This window comes from Eublepharis macularius, chromosome 1 (genome assembly GCF_028583425.1).
Source record: "Eublepharis macularius isolate TG4126 chromosome 1, MPM_Emac_v1.0, whole genome shotgun sequence".
NCBI classification, from domain to species: Eukaryota; Metazoa; Chordata; class Lepidosauria; order Squamata; family Eublepharidae; genus Eublepharis; species Eublepharis macularius.
Window position 1 is genome coordinate 125,049,674 of NC_072790.1, and position 20,801 is coordinate 125,070,474.

The following is a 20,801-nucleotide window of genomic DNA, read 5'->3' on the forward strand; positions in this document are numbered from 1 at the left end:
AGAGTTTACACCATGCCTTTCTGATCTCACCAGGCCACCAAGGCAGCTAACAGATTAAAATCATACACAATAAAAATAAACACATCTTAAAAACCATTGCGACCGAACAAAATACATCATTAAAACAATTAAAACCATCTAAAATGCACACACAGAGAAAATGAAACAACAATTAAAAGGAGAGATCAATCATGGAACGCCATACGGACCCAAAAAGTTTTTGTCCACTGGTGGAAGACGGCAACAGAAGAGGACTGGTGAATCTCTGGGAATTTTTCCAAGAAATTTGGTGCCATGACCTAGAAGGCCCACTCCCATGTTTCCACCCTCTAATCCCAGAAAGTGGGGACACCCAAAAATAGAGCCTTGGAAGATGAACATGGCTGTCAAGTAGATTTGTAAGGCAGTAGGTAGTTCTTCAGCTATGTCAGTTCCAAGTCATATAGGGCTTTAAAGGTCAACACCAGCTCTTTTCACTAGGGTGAAAACCAGGAAAAAAACTGAAGACTCTTATTGCAGTAAAAGATTGGGGAGAAATTGTAACCATGGTGCTGGTTACAATTGTTGTTTTAATGTTATTTGTATGTTTTATGTTTTTAACTGTTATTTATGTAAATTGAAATGTTGTACTCCGCCCTGAGCCCGCCTGGTGGGGAGAGTGGATTAAAAATCTAACATAATAAATACATAAATTTACTATCAATAGAGCATTTATTTCACTACTAACCACCAACCCAACAACTGGGTGGTTAGTTCAAATCTATATACGAAATTCATGCCCTACTCCCAGCCCTGCTTTTTGCCCCTCATTGACTCTATTAGGTTTGCCAAGTCTGTCAATACTGCAGTGAAAGTAGAAACTATGACTACCAATTACCTAGTAAGGGTGGACTCTAGTTTAATGCTTTTTCTTAACCAGCCTAACATTGCCCGTCTTATTCTCACTAGGATATAGTCCTTCCTGACCTTAAATACTGTGACATTTCTTCAGATTCCTTTCTCCTATTAGCCCTTTCTTGCCACATCTCTTCTGCCATTTCTTTCAAACCACCAAACCTTTCTTCAGGTACATCCTTTCTCTGTCCATTGTTAGCTCTAAATCTTTCCTTCCACACTCTTGTCTTTAGGCATCCTATATTCCAGATTTTAATCCCAGCCAAACCAACAACTTTCCTTCCTTCACAGAAAGCTATTTTGTTCCCTGAGCAACCGAACATTCCATGCCGTCAGATGAGCTCACTATCAGAGGGTTCATCACTGCAATATGCTTTAGGAAAATAAACTGTGTTAGATAAAGAATATTCTTTTATTTATTGGACTGAGGTTAATTATCAATCTTTATTTTCTTCTAAAATATCTAAAATGTATTATACAAAATCATGCCTAAAGTTCTGATATGTAAAACTTGTCATGGTTTGCATACAGAGGAACTAAACACAAGCAGGAAGTTTTCCAGCTTTTAATAGGAAGCAAGAATCCAAATTTTAACAAAGGAATATAATTTTAAGAACCTTTAAAAAATCTGTCACACAGATGTTTTCAGATTATAAGATTATACAAAAGACATAATTTATCATCAAGAGAGCAGGCATTAAACAGCATAACTGTAAGCATAAACAAGCAAAAATCAATTTCTACAACATAATACACTAGTATCAATACTTAAAAATATTACAAATGTCAGTGGTTTTGAAAAAGTAGTAGTAAAGTGTTAACTGATAAAACATTAATTATTTGCATGGAGAAATGTCAGCACCGCTAGGAGCCCTTTCTGAAAAGATATTCGTTTACTCAGGAACTTTTTAATGATTAACTCTACAGATAAAATTGAGACAAAATAATTTTTTCATGATTTTCATACCCTTTGCTAAATGCAAAGTGTCAAAGTGTAGTTCAACTTCCCAATCCAAGGAGGCCTGCACACATATCACTTGTGGGATTACGACCTACAGGCACACGTCACTGAAAGCAAAGGAACAGCAGTGAACAGCATACATATATGGAAGGACATCTGAGTATACATGCTGTCCACTCACATCTCATTGCTTTCAATGAAAGCACATCCTTATCCGCATACTGGTACAACTGGTGCACAAATACCGTTTTATAGATAACTATAGCTGGATTGGGGGCATTCATGTTCTTTGGAAGTACACAGTCATAACTTATACAATATTTGTGTAAAGTGCATTTGCTTTTCTTTCTTCTGTCAATGTATTGAAGAAATCCATAACCAGAGAACCTAGTGGAAGCTGTTATAAATACTTACCAATTCATATAGCCCTGCTAAGGGTGGGTGTTGGGTGACATCTACAGGAGCTTCAGAATAGGGGGTTAATTTACAGAGCAATTCTAAGCAGAGTTACTCCAGTCTAAGCCCATTGAAGTCAATGGGCTTAGACTGGAGTAACTCTGTTTAGGATTGCACTGTTAGTTGTGTTGTTCAGAATTAAGCAGGTTATGGCTCATCCTTCTGATCTCAGTGAGTCCAAAGCACACACCACTTCACTCAAGTCCTTCAGTTTCTTCTGAGAAAAGGTCTGCCAAATCAGCAACTGTTAACACGGAAGCTTCTGCCTGCTTCATGGAAGAACTGGAATGGCTTTGGAGTTGATTTGGGGGGGATGGAGGGAAGGGGAGAAGACAGAAAAAGTAAAACAACAGAGATTGTAAAACAGATTCCGTATCCAGTCTATTACAAAGCCACTCTATATACATTATTTATGCTTCTATTATTAGAAACTAAAGTCTTCAAGACAAGCACTAGAGTTTAAAACATCTATTCCTTAAGACATCTATTCCTTAAGAAAAATCTTCCAAAAATGGATATACATTTATACTTATTGCTAGAATGGTGTTCTGTATGCTAAGTTTTGCTTTAGTTACTTTTATTTAAAAATAAAGTCCTAATTCACACAACTATAAATTGGCTAACAGTTACACTTGAATTAAGTATATGGAAATGCTGCTAAAAAGCATAGGTTAGAGCATTAAGAGGTTAGACAGTTTAACCCTTCAAAAATAGGGGGGAAATTAAGGTAGACTGACAGCTTGTGATGAATTTGTCACTTTTATATTTATTTATTTAAATTTTTTTTATGCAGCCTTTACATCCAAACAGGGTTTCCAAGATGGTGAACATTAAAGCATTTGAACATTAAAACAAAATTTAAAACAGTACAGAATATTCCAATAAAAACATATAAACACACAACACCAAAAACAGGGAGGAGGGCCTGGTTTACTGAGGTATGCCAAACGAAACGAAGAAGTTACCCACTGGCAGAAGAATGATAGAATGGAACAGATGAATAAACCTGGGGAGGGATTTCCAAAGTTTTGGTGCAACAACCGAGAAGGCCCTTTCTCAGGTTGCCTCTCATCTAGCCTGACAGTATCTGGCAAACCACCATGCTAGGCTTCAGCCTAAAGAAGCTTGTGAGTTCTGAATAGTAATGTGCCACTGAGCTTGTAACAAACTGGGAAGACTTTCTGAATGCATCATCATGCCCTTGCAGACAGTGTGGGCTCTCAGCAAATCAACCATTTTGCCAGACAAATATTCAAATTAAATTTAATTTTTTGCCTCCGTCCAAAAACGGGCTGTATGAACTGATTCTTCATTCTCGTTCTGATGGCCAGTTCAAATTTTAGAAGAGTAAAGCTAATGATGATCTTACATTAATGTTCAAAATTTTGTTATATCTAATGTGTTAGCAGCCAGACCACCAGCTAAGTTTTGATTCTCGAGTTTTTCATTACACATGGCAGATCTGCAAATGCGTTAGCCACAGGGGTCTTGCAGATGATCAGTTAAAAACAAAGAAGATTTGCAAGGGTTACTAACGAAGTGCATAAGATTAAGTTATTTTACTTCAAGGCAGCATTTCTGTTGGCAGTCAACAGAATTTTGACTCTATTTTGCCAAGGGAAAAATTTTCCTTATCCAGCAAGCACATCTTACCATTAAAATACAGTTAGTTCAATCTATTTCTTTATATTTTCTGGTGTCTAAAGGTGGCTGGGTTGTCTGTCTTAGGTAGCTACTCTTACACTTTTCAGATTATTAGTATTCAAATAAGTACAATATTGCCCAAGTGATATACATAAATTACATTTTATTTACCTTCTCTCTACGGTTTTCAGCATTGTCTGCATTCTCTCTTCTATTGTTGCTTTTATTAAGAATCTGTGAACGATGGTGGGTCTGAATTTGAAAAAAGAAAACAAATTAGCATTGGTTAGTTATACTTTCCTTTTTACCCTTTACTTTTCAACAGGAAGGTACAAGTACATTGACTATGACAGCTGTGCTAAAAACCATGCTTAGCTGAGCATGTTTTCAAAATATTTCAACCTATATAATTATTAGCCTCAGCCAACAGCTAGTGCAATATTTTCTCAGGAGAGCAGAGTTGTTTCTACAAAATACTAGTTTAGCAAAGAACACTGTCTTCCCCTTCCCTTTCTGTGGAAAGAATACATAAGTTTTCTATAAGTAGCAAAAAACTTCTTCCCTATAATTGTAAATATGACTGCTAATGGAAAAAAAATTGTCCTACATGCAATGACTTCATAGAACCATAGAGTTGAAAGGGGCCATACAGACCATCTAGTCCAACCCGCTGCCCAGTGCAGGATCAGCCTAAAGCATCTCTGACAAATATTCATCCATTCTCTTCTTGAAAACTGTCAGTGATGGTTACTAGGTACTGATCTAGAAGCCTGATTTAAAGCTAACTTTTCCTCCCGAGAACCAGTGTGATGTAGTGTTTAGAATGTTGGACCAGGATCTGGGAGACTCTGGTCTGAATCCCCATGCTGTCACAGAAGCTCAGTGACTTTGGGCCAGTCAAACACACTCAGCCTAACCTTCGTCAGAGGATAAAAGGAAAAATAGAGGATAACTATATAAGCAATTCTAGGTTCCCGCAGAAGAAAAAGGCAGGGTATGAATAAAGTAAATAAATTCTAGCTGCTTGATGGTATAATTAGAAAGATAAAAGAACAACTTCCCATAGTCCTCCTCTGCAGGAAATGGACCTTTGGACACTTACTGTGAAGAGCCCTTCTCCTCTGAGGACAGGAGGACATCTTGGGTGATTCCCACCATCCAATCGGGGAGGCAGGAAGTTGAATTTTCTTCCTCTTCCTTTGATGTGTGGGACCACCCTCTCACTCCTCAGTTCAGGTGACTCTCCTCAGCAGTTCCAATTCCTTTCTATGAACTAGTCTAAAAGTAAACTGTAATCTTATGAAATAAACAACATGCAAAACCAGCAACGAACAAACATTCAAAGCAGAATGAGCTAGCCAACGCGAGAGTGCAGCAAAGAGGTAATAGGAAAAGTTGCAAAACTCCGTTGATCATTCTTGAAGGTAGACGAAGATCTGGGGAGGGCAAGATGTCCCACAGTAAGTGTCCAAAGGTCCGTTCTCTCTCTGAGGCGGACATCTTGGGTGCTCCCAAAGCAGTTCCCTATTGTCCGGGTGGGATAGAGTCTTCGTCTCCTACTACATGCTGAAGCACTCTTCTCCAAAACGCTGCATTCGCCAAAGCGTAAGTATGTAAATAATAAAGTCTGATGAAGGTGGACGATGATGACCAAGTGGCTGCCTTGCAAATATCTTTGATCGAAGCATTTCTCCTCAAAGATGCGCTTGTAGCCGCACTCCTGGCTAAATGAGCCGTAATTCCAGATGGTACTTCCAGTTTGAGAGCCTTGTAAGCTTCTCCAATGCATGGCTTAATACTATAAGCAACAGCTGTGGAAGTCATGCGATGCCCCAACCTGGGTTGAGAGATGTTGACAAAGAGAATCCTTTTGCCTGATTGACTCTGTCCTGATTATGTACGTCATAAGGGCCCGCCTCAAATCAAGATTGTGCCATTCACGCTCGCTTGGATGTTTTAGCTTCGGGCAAAAAGATGACAAGTTGATCTCTTGAGATCTATGGAAACAGGAATATGCCTTGGGTAAGAACACCAGGTTGGTTCTTAGGACCACCTTGTCCTTATGAAAGATGCACAAGTCTAGCCGTATAGACAGGGTGCTTATCTCTGAGATGCGACGTGCTGACGTTACTGCCACTAGTTTTAGCCGTCATAGAGGGATGTCTTTAATAGGCTCGAAAGGTGGCTTAGTTAAAGCTGAAAGCACCACGTTCAAGCGCCAAGTTGGAAATCGGTGCACTGAAAGAGGATTCAGCGGGGTGGCACCTCGTAAGAATCTTCGAACGTGTGGGTGAAAAAGCGAGAGGTACCCCGTCGACTGTCGGAATGACAATGGCTGTGATCTGCTTCTTCAACGTCGCTGGTCACAGTCCTCTATCCAGGCCCTCCTGCAGGAATCCCAGGATGGATTTCAGGGATGGTTCAAGCAAAGCTAGTTTCTTGCAACTGCACCACCTGTTAAAGGCCTTCCAAAAGGAATTATAAATTCTGATGGTAGACCTTTACCTAGAGGCCAACAGGGTATTTATGATCTCTGGAGGGAAGTCTTCATGCTGGAAATGGCCCCGTTCAATTTCCGTCTGGTCAGAGACCACCACTCCGGATGGGGATGCCATATGGGGCCCTGTTGCAATAAGTCTGGCTGTACTGGAAGCCTGAGAGGAGGTACAGTTGACATAAGCTGTAGAGTTGTAAACCATGGTCTTCGTGGCCACCAATGCGTGATCAGAATTATGCTCGCCATCTGCTCTCTTATCTTTTGCAGAAACTTGGGAATCGTTGGAAAAGGAGGGAAGGTGTATAAGAGACACTTTGGCCACAGAGATGTCAACACATCCGTGCCCTCTGCTCGTGGATGGAAGAATCTGGAAAAGAATCTTGTAACCTGATTGTTCCGATGTGAAGCAAAGAGGTCCACTCTTGGATTTCCAAAATGCGCTGCTACTAACAGAAAAACCCTCTTGAGGGACCATTCTCCCGGGTGAAGCGACTCCCTGCTCAACCAGTCTGCCGACACGCGGCTTTTTCTGGCTCCTTCTGTTGTAGTCGGGACTGTTTTTAAGTGGGCTGTTTCTCCTCTGAAGGCACTCCTTCGTTGGGGGGGCCAAGCAAGCCTTTGAGGCAAGTCGGAGCTGGCTGGGCATGGTCCCGCTGCCGGAAGGACGGTTCCTGGGAGGCAGCCCTCAGCCCTTTCCATAAAGGAATCCTCTGAGTCTGATGACCTGATGACTCTGATGCCATTTGTTCTCTTTCCGAGGGGGAAGGAACTCCTCTCGAAAGATTAGGACAGAGAAAGTGGAAGGAATGGAAGAGATATATAGCACAGATGTGAAATAAGGGAAAAGACTGAGATTTAGAAATGAGTAGATCAAAGGTAGCAGAGCTATCCTATTGAGTACTGCTCTCCCCTGAGGCAGGAAAAGAACTGAGGAATGAGAGGGTGGTCCCACACACCAAAGGAAGAGGAAGAAAATTCAACTTCCGGTCTCCCTGATTGGATGATGAGAATCACCCAAGATGTCCTCCGCCTCAGAGGGAGAATGTCAACTTCTCATCATAAATTAAATTTCTATTACATTCTAAAACCAAATCCACAGCACATAGACAAAGAACAGAACATAGCAAGTAGTTCCAGCACTACCAATATCAAACAGATCTCCTCTCTCAAGTCACCAACAGTTAATTAAAACTCTTACCATTCCTACTAACCTACCAATTACTTGTGACTCACTGCCAACCACTACGGGACAAAAATGCTGAGAGATAGCTAGAATACCTTAGCTATTATAAAGCCCCATGAAAACTGTGGTACTAACTTCGTTTGCCCAATACGATGCACTCTGCCAATAGCCTGTAGCTCATGTGCTGGATTTAGTATAGGTTCCACCAAGAGGACGTGAGTTGCTTCAATGATGTTTAACCCATTGGAACCAGTATGAAGAGGCAACAACAATATGTTGATTTTGGGATCATATTTAAATGCTGAGAGATTTTCCTGAAAGACAAAAAAATGTATTAGATTGCAATGAAGAAGAAAGTAAGTGAAAAAATAGTACAGGAAAACAACATCTCCAATGTTTAAGAGCAAATTCAGTTACCGCAAAAAACAAAAAAACTCCCTCTTGGATACACACCTTAACGCAGTGAGGGGGTTTATGTGTGTCAGTGAAACTGAGAGCATCATCATCAGTAGCACATTTAAACATTGCAGTCCTGGGTGTGAGTGAACTAATATGGACTGATTCTGGACATTTTCAGTCAGAAAACCACACAATGTTTTACTGCCAAAATGAACTCAAAAGAAACGGTGTTGCTCTATTACTGAGGCGAGACATAGCACAAGCAATCAAGAGCTACAACATAAAGGCTGATGGAGTAATATCAATCAGACTTCAGAGAAAGCCTGTCAACATAACCATCGTTCAAGTTTATGCTTCAACTACAGATTATGAGGAGGAAGAAATTGAAAACTTTTACACAAGTGTCCAAGAAGAAATTCATTGTACACCTGACCTAAACAGATATGCTGATAATCATAGGTGACTGGAATGCAAAAGTAGGAAACAAAGCAGAATCAAACATAGCTGGAAAATTTGGACTAGGATCACAAAATGAAGCAGGAGAGTGACTCATAGAATTTTGTGAAGCTAACAACCTGTTCATTGCTAATACATGCTTAAGGCAACCAAAAAGACGATTGTATACGTGGAAATCACCAGGTGACCGATACAAGAACCAAACAGATTACATAATTAGAAGCAGAAGATGAAGCTCTATTCTCTCTGATAAAACAAGACGAGATCATGAGTTGCTAATATCAATACAGATCATGAGTTGCTAATATCAAAAATTAGAATAAAGCTGAAGACAAACACTAAAAGAATCATAGTGCCAAAATACCATCTAAATAATATTCCTGAAGAATTTAAAGAGCAGGTAAGGAACCTTTAATTGATCATGAGCCAGAAGAACTATCAGCTGAAACCAGAGATATTATCAAGGAAGAATGTGTAAAGACTATCCCTGTAGCCAAAAGAAAGGAGAAGCCTAAATGGATAACTGAGGAAACTTTAAAAATTGCTAGATGAGAAGCAAAAGCAAAACAGGATCAAAATTCTAAATGCAGCTTTTCAGTGACTTGCACGCAGAGACAAAGAAATCTATTATAATAATAAATGCAAAGAAATAAAAGACAACAACAGAAAAGGAAGAACAAGAGATCTGTTCCAAAAGATCCAAGAAATCAAAGAGAAATCCAAGCCACAGCTTGGGATGCTGAAAGATCAACACAGAAATACAGCATCTGATCAGGACAAAATAAAGGAAAGATAGAAACAATACACTGAACTATACAAAAGAGATGGAAGGATGACAGAACCAGAAATCCTAGAAAGTGAAGTAAAAGCTACACACAAAGCAATTGGGAGAAACAAAGCACCTGCAGTAGATGGAATACTAATAGGGCTATTTCAAGCTACAGAAATGGAGTCCATCAGAATCTTACCATGAATTTGTCAACAAATATGGAAAACAAAACAATGGCCCATGGACTGGAAACACTCAGTCTACGTTCCAATTCCAAAAAAAGGGGATGCCAAAATGTGCAGCAGCTATTGGACAACCTTGTTAATTTCCCATGCAAGCGAAGTTTTGCTCAAAATTATACAGCAAACACTCTTACCGTATATGGCACGAGAAATGCTAGATGTTCAAGCTGGATTCAAAAAAGCAAGAGGCACCAGAGATCACATTGCAAATTTACAATGGCTAATGGAACATACCAGGGAATTTCAGAAGAAAATCAGCCTGTGTTTTATAGATTACAGCAGAGCTTTTGAGTGTGTGGATCATGAAAAGCTATGGAGAATCTTAAAAGAAATGGGGGTGCCACAACATCTGATTGTTTTGATGCACAACCTGTACTCTGGTCAAGAGGCTACTGTCAGGACAGAATATGGGTAAACAGAATGGTTTCCAATTAACAAGGGTGTCAGACAAGGATGCACATTACCTCCCTACTTGTTCAAACTCTATGCAGAGTATATCATAAGGAAAGCTGGATTAGGTCTAGAAGGTGGAGTGAAAATTGGTGGAAGGAACATTTACAATTTGAGATATGCTGATGACACCACAAAACTAGCAGAAAATAGTGAAGCCTTGAAACTACTATTGAATAAGGTTAAAGGAGAAAGTGCCAAAGCAGGATTACAGCTGAACATCAAGAAGACTACTGAGGAATTACACAATTTTAAAGCTGACAATGAGGAAATGGAAATTGTTCAAGATTTTCTATTCCTTGGCTTAATCATCAACCAAAACGGAGGCTGCAATGAAGAAATCAGAAGAAAATTGAGACTTGGAAGAGCAGCTGTGAGGGAGTTCGAGAAGATCCTTAAAGATAAAGATGTATCTCTGGGAACCAAGATCAAGATAATCCAAACTATGGTATTCCCCATTACGATGTATGGATGTGAAAGTTGGACAGTGAAAAAAGGTGACAGGAAGAAAATTGATTCATTTGAAATGTGATGCTGGAAGAGAGTTTTGCGGATACCATGGACAGCCAAAAAGACAAATAAGTTGGTACTAGATCAAATCAAGCCTGAATTCTCCCTAGATGCTAAAATAACAAAACTAAGGCTATCACATTTTGGTCACATCATGAGAAGACAAGATTCTCTGGAAAAGTCAATAATGCTAGGAAATGTGGAAGGCAGTAGGAAAAGAGGAAGACCTAAAACAAGAAGGCTTGACTCAATAAAAGAAGCCATGTCCTCCAGTTTGCAGGATCTGAGCAAGTCTGTTAATGATAGGACATTTTGGACAACATATTTTATCTCCCTATCTGTTCAACCTATATGCATAACATATCATAAAGAAAGCTTGATTACTTTTAGATGAAGGTGGAGTGGAAATTGGTGAAAGGAACATTACAATTTGAGATATGCGGATGATACCAAGTTCCTGGTAGAAAATTGTGAAGACCTGAAATGACTACTGATACAGGGTAAGGGAGAGAGTGTCAAAGCAGGATTACAGCTGAACATTAAGAAGACAACAGTAATGACTACTGAAGAATCACACAATTTTAAGGGTGACAATGAAGAAATTGAAATTGTTAACAATTTTCTGATCCTTGGCTCAATCATCAACCAAGAGAGACTGAAACAAAGAAATCAAAAGGAGACTGAGACTTGGAAGGGCAGCCATGATGGAACTAGAAAAGATCCTTAAAGATAAGGAAGTATGGCTGAGGACCAAGATCAAGATATTTCATACTATGGTATTCCCATCACTATGTACAGATGTGAAAGTTGGATAATGAAGAAAGTTGAAATGTGGTGCTGGAGGAGAGTTTTACAGATACCATGTGTGGCAAAACATACAAATTAGTGGGTTTCTAGTTCAAGTCAAGCCTGAATTCTCTCTCAAGACTAAAATTACTAAACTGCGGCTATCATATTTTGGTCACATCATGAGAAGATGAGACTTAATGGAACAGACAATAAAGCTAGGAAAGGTGGAAGGCAGCAGGAAAAGAGGAAGACCCAAAATAAGATGTCTTGACTCAATAAAAGCCACAGCCTCCACATTACAAGATCTGGGCAAGGCTGTTAATGATAGAACATTTTGGATGTCATTAATTCATGGGGTTACCATAAGTTGAAAGTATCTTGATGACACATAACACACACAGGTGACCAAAAGTGGTGTTTTTTCCCCTTGAGTAGTGCTCATGTTTAATTTGTACCCAAAGTGGAAGGGCTGCTTGAACGGAAAGAACACAGTTGGTAATGTTGGGATTTGATCTCCCCGCTGCCCCTCACCATTTCCCAAAGGCGAACTAGTTCCCTAGAAGTGCCATGTGCCCTGACAGAGAGACATTTTAAAAGACAGGAGACCCATCACAGTTCAATATCTGAGTTAGCTGCATCTTAAGACTCCACAGTAGTGATCAGATTATTTGTTTCATTTCCAAAGGTAATTTCAAACATTCTGAAGTTCAATTTTAGCAGTTCAAAGACTATACACAGTAAAAACTTGTTATCCAGCCCTCAGAAAGAATAAAGGTTGACAGTTAATCAGATGCTCTAGCTTACTTTGCTGCCCTGCTCCCTACCAAAAGGATCTGCAGCAATCAAGTTCCACCCCACTGGAAATGTCATGGGAACAGCCTCCACACCAGAGTCACAGAGCCATCCTATGCAGCAGACAAACAAGCTCCACAGCTTGAGGCAGGTTGAAGGGGAAGCAGGCACGAGGGGATGATGTCAGCTGGCAGCACTGGAGGCATCAAACTAGCTGGCTGATTAGGTGGGAGTGGAGTGTGCATGCACCAAAAGACATAGGAATGGCGTATGCTATTAAACAAAATAATAATATACATGGCTTTATACATAATACTTTGGAATTTAAATTTATTTCATATGCAGATGATTTTTTATTATTTCAGAACCTCAGTCTTTCATTCCTGAAAGAATGTATTTGATTAAATAATTTTGGTGATCTACCTGGTTTTTTCAATTAATTGGACAAAATCAGAATTGATGCCATTGGGAGGCAATACACTACGAGTGTATTTACTGAGGGATGCTGTCTATGGTGCCCAGATATTATTATCTTGGAATACTGATTCCAAAAAATATTAAGGACAGGATTTTGTTAAATTTTAATAAATTAAATAAATTGATCTTGGATATATCCTTGGATATGAATAGATGGGTAACCCTAAACCTATCATGGGGTAAAGTAAATAGTCTCAAAATGAATATTCTACCTCAAATTATATATGTTATGCATGCAATCCCTTTTTAGGTATCTTGTAGATATATTTAAAGCATCAATACTTTGTTTCAGAAATTTATATTGGGTTCAACACCACCCAAGATGTCTTTAAAGAGGATGCAACTTTCAATTAATGAAGGACGATTTGGTCTTCCGGACCTTAGTACTTATCATTATGAATATTTGTTAGCGTGCACAAATTATTGGGATTCCTCCTCTCACTGTGTCCATCTTGGGCTCTTTTGGAGGCCTCTTTTTTTAAAACACTTTTTAATTGGAATGCATTAAAACGGGGGTTTTGTTCCTCCAACAATTTCTGCAGCTAGAGAAGTATGGCACATAATATCAAAACAGTATCAATTCGACCCATTCTGATATGCTAAACTAACATTATGGTCAAATCCATATTTAAAAATTGGGAAGAAACCTTTCTTATGGATAAAAGAATAAAGAAATTTTTACTTTAGATTAACTGATAGGTAATGATGATGAGTTCTTATCATTTTTCCAACTGAGGTCTAAATATGATTTGCTAACTTCTGCTGAATGGCAATATTTACAAATGCAACATTCGTTGGTGTCCAAATATGGTCTGGCAGCTTAGAGCGCTTCAGAATCTCCCCCACTTTTGGAGATTCTTATTGAATCAATACTGAAAGCGAAACCCACAATGTTTGTATATAAATATTTCAGGTTGATTAATAAATATGAGACACAGAATCTTAGAGATGAATGGAATAATGATCTGGAGCATCCAATTTTTATAAAGCAATGGGACAAGGCCTTATGCCATATACTTGATGCTATTATGGATCTGAAGTTGCGACTTACTCAGCAAAAAAAGTATGTTTAAGATATATTTGGACACCACAACATCTTTTTACTGAAGGTTTAAGCACAGTGTCTAACTGCTGGCAGTGTAATTCACAAAATGCATTTCTTATGTATATGCTTTAGTTATGTTTAGTCATTCGGCCCTTTTGGGAGGAAGTTATTAGTAATATTAATTTTGCGTTAGAAAGCTCATTTGTTTTTGAGGATCTTAATGTACTGTTAAACTACTTGCCTGTCTCCTGGAATCTAATCAATGGCCAATGGCAATGGAGCCTCCATGCCCTTACAGTTGCTAAAAGACTTATACTTCAACATCAGAAGCCCAATTCCTGTAAATCACTGGATTGAAAGCCTCATAAACTCATCAACATTTGAATATATTGCATATAGAAGGCAACTGAGCATGGACTTATATTTAGATATTAGGAATATTTTTATAGATACCTATATATAGATTTGCCAATAGCGTTTTTGTAGCCAGTACTGTTTTCTTTCATTTCCTCCACTATTTACTTTTTAGTTTTTTAATGTTTTTGCACTAATATTTTTTTATATATAAAAGGACAATGGTGAATGAGGGAGAGGAACTTGCTCTCTGGTGATGAGGGTTAACTAAGTGTCCTGGATAACTGACAGCCCAATCCTAAGAGGGGCGGGGAAAGTGAATAGGAACTGAACTAAGGCTTGCGACGGCGTATCTGGGCTTTACGCCCACATAAGTCGCCCTCCGCCCGCGCTGGGACGCGGCGCTGGCCTGCCGGCGGGCTGGCACCAGCGCAAGCCTCACGCGGCCGGGCGGAGGCGGAGGAGCGGCGTAGAGCCCTGCGCCGGCATGGGGGGGGCGGGGAACAGGGCAGGGTCGGAGTTAGTCTGCTCCCTAAGCCCCTCCAGAAGCGGGAACGCCCACAGCGGCGCAAAAAAGCTACGCCACGGAAAAAGAAGGCGTAGCCCATAGGCGCTCATGGAACGGCGAAAAACCGGCCCCCTCTCCGAGCGCTCAGCCCCGCCTCCATGGCCCGAAGGAGCATAGGATGCGAACTATCCCGGGGACCAATCAGCGTGCGCGCCCGGCGTGGACGAGCCCCCCTCTCCGCACCCAATCACCTGCGACCGCGCCCTACAAAACATCCGGCCAGCGCCGGCCAAAACCCTCAGGTAAGTGAGCACGTCGCTGGAGGCTCTGTCCGTGTGCTGCGTGGCGTTGCCCCTTTGAACACCGAACGGGGGTGAGGGCATTCACGGTGGCAGGCACAGAATGCACTCGGGGGACTTTGCGAAAAAGTGGAGGCACTTCCCGTAAAAGGGAAGAAGTGCAAATGTCTGGCTAACCCCCTTTTTACCCCGACAGGAAGAACAACTCAACATCTAACTGGACTCATGCAAGTTAGTTGCTTCTAACTAAGCACAAACAAATTAACCCTTCTGTGAGAGAAGGGAGGGACACTTGGCGAATTTACAGCAGCCTCTCCCGTTTCCTTGCAGGTACCCTGACTCCGGTATTCCCGCCTGGTGTTGACTGACGGAGCGCTGACAGGTGAGGGGGAGGTGGGGGAGGGGGGATTAGTGCAAACCGCCCATTCACCTGACCCCACCCGCTCACTTGCCGCTTCGGGTGAGGCCCAGCAGGGGTGGGGGGCGACCATGGGCGCCCCTGGCCGCCTCAGAGGCAGGCGCCCCAAAAACCACATGCGACCAGGTGTTTGTTATGACCAGCTCATTCCTTCCCTTAAAGGTAAAGGCTTGCCAAGGCCGAGTGCATCCTCGCCAGACCGTCATGCATCAGCTGGTCGCTGCTGCCCTCGACGACGTGCATCCTCCCGGATGGCGGAGTGTGGGGCTTGCCTCGCCAGTGGAACGAGGCAAAGCCCACATGTGTCTTTTTCTCCCGCAGGCATGTCCAGGGCAGGGCTGCTCCCCCGTATCCCGCCCTCCCCAAACATCTCTGACGGAGGGTTGGCTGCAGCCCAGGAAGCACTTTCGCGCCGCGGCCTGCATCCCAGCCCCGCCCCGCCGAGCGGGAAGGAGGGCTGTGAAGAATTCCCCGGCTCCCTTGCTAACCTAAAAACAAGCCCACTTGTTCCAGTGCAATAAAACGAGTTGTAAAACAACTACTTTCTGTGTCTGCGAGCCTGACTTCGTCCTCTGCCCCTCCCCCAACACTCCCGTCACATATCTCCACCTGCACATCGCCACAAATGTATCTGACAGACCCCATTCTGCCTCCCTGCCCCCCCTCCCCTCACAGTAACGTCAGGTAGAGGGTTGGGGCAGGGCATGTCAGCGGGGAGGGGGGAGCCACCGAGGGTGATCAATCCCTGGTAGGGCGAGCAGCTGGCACCCGATAAGCCAGGGAGAGGGTGGCCGGGGGTGCTGCTGCAAGGAGGCGGGAGATGGCAGGGGAAACAGTCCGCTCACTGGAACCTTAGCCCCATCAGTGGAGAACCTAGGGTAGCGGCAGATGCCGTATCCCAGGCAGGCGGTCTCGCGCGCCTGGGGAGGGTTGCTCCCGTTGCAGCCGCAGCCACAGCCACAAAGTCCAATGAGTGGCTGCCTCCCAGAGTGGGTCCAGCCCCTCGGGTGTCTGCGGCAGCCCCATTGGTCATTCCAACACCCTCCACCCCGCTGTGTCCCGCCTAGCATCCATCCTGCGGGGCAGTTGCGAGGCTCCCGTGCCAACATGGCGTGGTTGTTGGGAGGGGTGGGGTGTGTCCGAGGCTGTGCGTGGCTCTGCCCTGCCCAGCGGCTTCCCCCAACACTGGCCACAATCGAGAGGGAGCGGCTAGAGGTGCACGCCGCATGGGAGGAGGCAAACAACCGCAGCCGGGAGTTCATGGCCGCGGTACTGGAGGTGGGAGAGGGGCTCCATGCTTCTCAAGCCCGTGCCAAAGCCCTGCTCGGGTGGCTCGTCGCCATCCTCGACCCGTCGGCCCCACCCGCTGCAGCAGCTCCACCTGCCCCAGAGGCACCCCTCCCTCAGGCCCAGTTGCCTGTGAGAGGCCGGGCCCGTGGACGGCCAAGGGGGTCCGGCCACCGGCCTCGCCGGTGAGCCCCGCTCCCATCTTGCGGGGGGGGGTGTTCTGCTGGACAGGCGGGGCCGCGGCCCAGGGTGTTATACAGCTGCTGGAGGCAATAGGGCCGGGTCCAGGGGGTCCAGGGGCAGCGGAGCAGGGCTTGGCCGCGTGACCTGGTCGCCGCAGCCGGGAAGGCTGGGTGGAGGGGCAGCTGCTTCTGACCATGCACTCGCACAGGCGCCAGACGGCACAGGGGGGCGAGCGGGGAGGGGGCTGGCGAGGCAGCGCCCGGGCCGTCGACGGGCCCCTGGCTGCCTGTCCTTCCAAATGGGCTCTGCCCAGCCCTGCCTCCCCACGGTCCCTCGACACCCACCCTCTCCTACACGCCTCCCCTTCCTCACGTCTGCTGGGGGAGGTGGGATGGTATAATAATAAAGACTGATTTCTGTGCAACGGGTGTCTGTGGTCTTTGCCTGGGGACGGGGACGGGGGCAGGCCCGCTGTGTCTGCCTCTTGGTGGCGGCCTCAGGCCAACCCTCCCCTTCAGCGCGACTTGGTGGCTGTTCCCTACTGCTGGGACTGGCTGCTGCCCTGGATTCCTCATGGCAGGGCGCCTGCCAGTCCCATGCCAACCTCTCTGGACGCGGCCGCCACGGACTTGGCGCTGCATTGGGCAAACGGTGGAAAGGCTCCTCAGACCACGCCCACCCCTCTCCTTCCCAACTGCGAGCCCCGCCCAACGCACGAGCCGGGGTGGTCTCCCGGCATGGGCGCGATTTGCCTGCTGCTCTGGGGCCTGGCCGGGATCGCGTGCTGCCCATTGGCTGCGCCTATCCTGGCCCCTCCCCCTGCTGCTTGTGGGGAACAGTGCCCTTTGGCTGCGCCCGGCAGTGGCCGCGCATCAGGCCCGCCCACAATGCTTTCTGGTTCTCCCAATTTGCATCTCTCCGCTGCTGCCGGGGCTGGCTCCGCTGCACTTTGCTGGCACAGGATACGGCCTGGCGGCGCCACTGCTCCGTCTGTGCAGGCACGCCGGCGTTGGGGCCGGCCATAGGATTGCGCAGTGAGTGCCAGATAATGAATCTGCAGATTTTTCTTCATTCACTTATATACTACTGCTCTCAGTGACAATTATTCTCAGTGACTGCACTGCTATGGAGTCCTAAATTCTCATACCTGGAACTTGTTAATTCCGTTGATCTGAGCAAATACCATGCTGTTATCATACAGAGCTTTCGCAATAATATCCAGCACATCTTGCCACTACAAAAAAATAAGTGAAAGATTTCAGTGTGAAAGAATGTTTCGTTTATTACAACAGTTGACCAAGCTAGTTTAGCTGTATCATCTCTCATACCCCAAAGAGACAACAGAAGAGCCAAGAGAAGAACATCTTAATGTATTCTAATATCATCTTAAATTAAAATTCTCAGTTACTTGACCAATGTTTAATAATCCAGTCATACAGCGCTTCTACAATCAAACGCACTTCAGATCTAAAAGATTTAAAAGTACCGTTGAGAAAACAAGGGATTTGGCTCCCGGATCTTTGTACTGGATTTTCTTCAGAGTCCTGACTACTGCTTCGACTTTGGTGGAATGACTACCCTTTGACAAAGAATACATATATATTGTATTTTAATAGTGATTAATATCACATTAAAACATATTGCACATCAATGTTTTAGTTTACACTATTCTGAGAACTATATTGCTGCTATTTCCTTTTTTTGTGGAGGTTATGGTTATATAAATTTATATTTAACATGTTAACATAAATATCTATTTATCTTAGATATCAGCTACCAAATGCTCAAAGACCATGTTCATAACAATTGTCTCTAGAATATACTTTTGTACTAATCTGCATCTTATTCTTCATTTCATAGAAAATGACTTGCAAACAAGTATATCTCTGGATTAAATTTCAACACTTTAAAGAGGTAAATAAGGAATCCAGATGTTAAAATTTTATGTTCTGATCTATTTACTTTTAAGCTGAGAAACATTTTTTTATTCATACAATATAATAATGACAAAACCAATCCTTACATGACCCTAAATTTATCTTTCCCCAGGGTTGACTGAGCAGTACATTTTTTGAATACTCCCTTCTATACAGTGTGGAATAATGGCATGTTTGCCTGTAGGGTTGGTTGTACACTCAGATATACCTGAGCTGATTCACGGGATTCCCGGAAACAGTGCAGTGCAAAATATGGGGGTCTGCAGTGGGAGGGGGGGAGGAGAATCAAGAAAAAAAGTCACTCCGACTAGCAGAAATGCCATTATCCTGGTGGAAGACAAGGATTGGATACAAATTAACTGTAGAGAAAGCCAACCTGGTATAATGGTTAGAGTGTTGAACTAGGATCTGGGAGACCTAGGTCTGAATCCCTATTCTGCTATGGAAGCTCACAGGTGACCTTGGGCCAGTCACTCTCTCTTAGCCTAAACTACTTCACAGTGATGTTGTGAGGATAAAATGGAGAAGAATGATGTTTGGGTTCCCACTGGGAAGAAAATGAGGGGGTATAAATTAAGTTAAATAAAGTATAGGAAATTTGAATTCAAGTGATCCCGCCCCCCCCGCCCCATGGCAATTATTTTCAAAATAATGCTACAGACTCTACCAAAACAATACAAAATTTTCTTGTTGACTGGAAACCAGTTTAGTTTATTGTACTTTCAGAAAAAAAAGTAACTCAGGAATAGCTCATCTATTTCTCTTTAATGTATAATATGCACCACAGCTGCAGCAAACAGCTTTGTAACATTACACTCATAATATAAATGTGTGATTTCAGTGGAGATTGCCTTAATATTTATGAAGCTATCATTCACATCCCTCATGTACACATTAGCAAACAAATATAACTGAATTTGTCAACCTTAATTGCTTCCACATAAAAGCTAACTAAGCTACATAAATTAAATTACATACTTAAATGAAAATTCATGATTTCTACCTATTTCTTTCTATGTTTACATTTGTTAGCTCAGCAATGAATATTGTCATTGTGTGCTATGGTCACCTTTTCTACTGAAGTGAAAGAATTAACATGAAGGTTCCAGTATAGACATAATGCTGAATGACGGTGGTACTAAACTTGGTTAGGATGCCACACACATAGTATGAAGTTATGTTGATTGCTAAATTATGCCCCATCTTCAAAACATCACAAGGTACCAGTAAGACTTGTCACCTTCACAGCAGAGAGACTGCCTTAACCACAGATTTCTCAGTGTAGATTCAACAGTGAGTTTACCAAGTTTACTTGGTGCTTCAAACTACTGTTGCATATCTTGGTTTGCAGCCCAACCATGGTTAGATATTCAAACCAACAGTGTTTCCATGGAATTATGCATGTGGAGTGTGACTTTCTTGCTTTCCCCTCTTACTGTAGCTCAAAATGCCTCTTGAAATGCTACTTCTGGGGGACAGGAGGATTCCATGGAGCATTCTTGACTACAGCAGCAGCAGCAGAAGAAGAAAACCGCACTCCACGGACAAAAATCTTTTTATCCACAGAAACACTGTTGGATCCAAACACATTAAGATATTTGGCAGGAATCCCACCACCTGCAAATTATAGTGAATTCTTATGTAGTAGAATTCAACTTACACAAAGGTATTTATAGTACTATATTATAGCTATGATCTCTCAGAAGGCTTTTTGTAATGGCAAGTCCTTTATACAGTGTTGTGGCAATGTAAATTAGAATATAAATAAGAAATCAAATCAACAGCAGAGAAGACAAAATAGACAGCATCAGAGTATTAAATTATGGAAGGTAGTAAAAATTCCAGGTTTAAACTGGAGAGCTAGTTTAAACATCTCAATAAGAATATTTTTCATTTGTATACAAGGCTACAGTTAAGTTACAGTTGAGCACTTTTTTGTTCCATTGATTTAAATGAAAGAATATACTTATTATTTAGTTCAATTATATCTTCCCTTTCTCCTCAATGGGAACTCAAAGCAGCTTACATTGGTTTTCACCTCCATTTAATCTTCACAACAACTCTATACGGTAGGTTAGGCTGAGAGCATGTGACTCACCCAAGGTCACCCACCAAGCCTCAATGGCAGAGTGGGAATTTGAATCTGGGTTTCCCATATCCTAATTCAACATTCTAAACACTACACCTCACTGGCTCTGCACTACAATGATACCAAAATGCTTAACTTTGGCCAGATTGGATCTCATGGTAT

The 20,801-nt window shown here is 42.8% G+C and overlaps 1 protein-coding gene across 4 annotated transcripts in view; it reads right to left on the reverse strand.

The window, feature by feature from the left end:
* Positions 1-1,445: 1,445 nt before the first annotated feature.
* Positions 1,446-20,801, reverse strand: part of SHPRH (SNF2 histone linker PHD RING helicase) — an 84,843-nt gene continuing 65,487 nt past the window's right edge. For 2 of the 4 annotated variants that reach the window (XM_054974788.1, XM_054974813.1), the window contains 5 exons: positions 18,100-18,192; positions 17,761-17,847; positions 7,771-7,949; positions 4,127-4,207; positions 1,446-2,602 (listed from right to left, as the gene is read on the reverse strand). In XM_054974788.1, the coding sequence (XP_054830763.1) occupies positions 2,506-2,602; positions 4,127-4,207; positions 7,771-7,949; positions 17,761-17,847; positions 18,100-18,192 (537 nt within the window). In that variant the 3' untranslated portion in view covers positions 1,446-2,505. Of the gene's footprint in view, positions 2,603-4,126; positions 4,208-7,770; positions 7,950-17,760; positions 17,848-18,099; positions 18,193-20,801 lie in introns of those variants that run through there. The other 2 variants (XM_054974795.1, XM_054974804.1) reach the window with 2 other exon arrangements.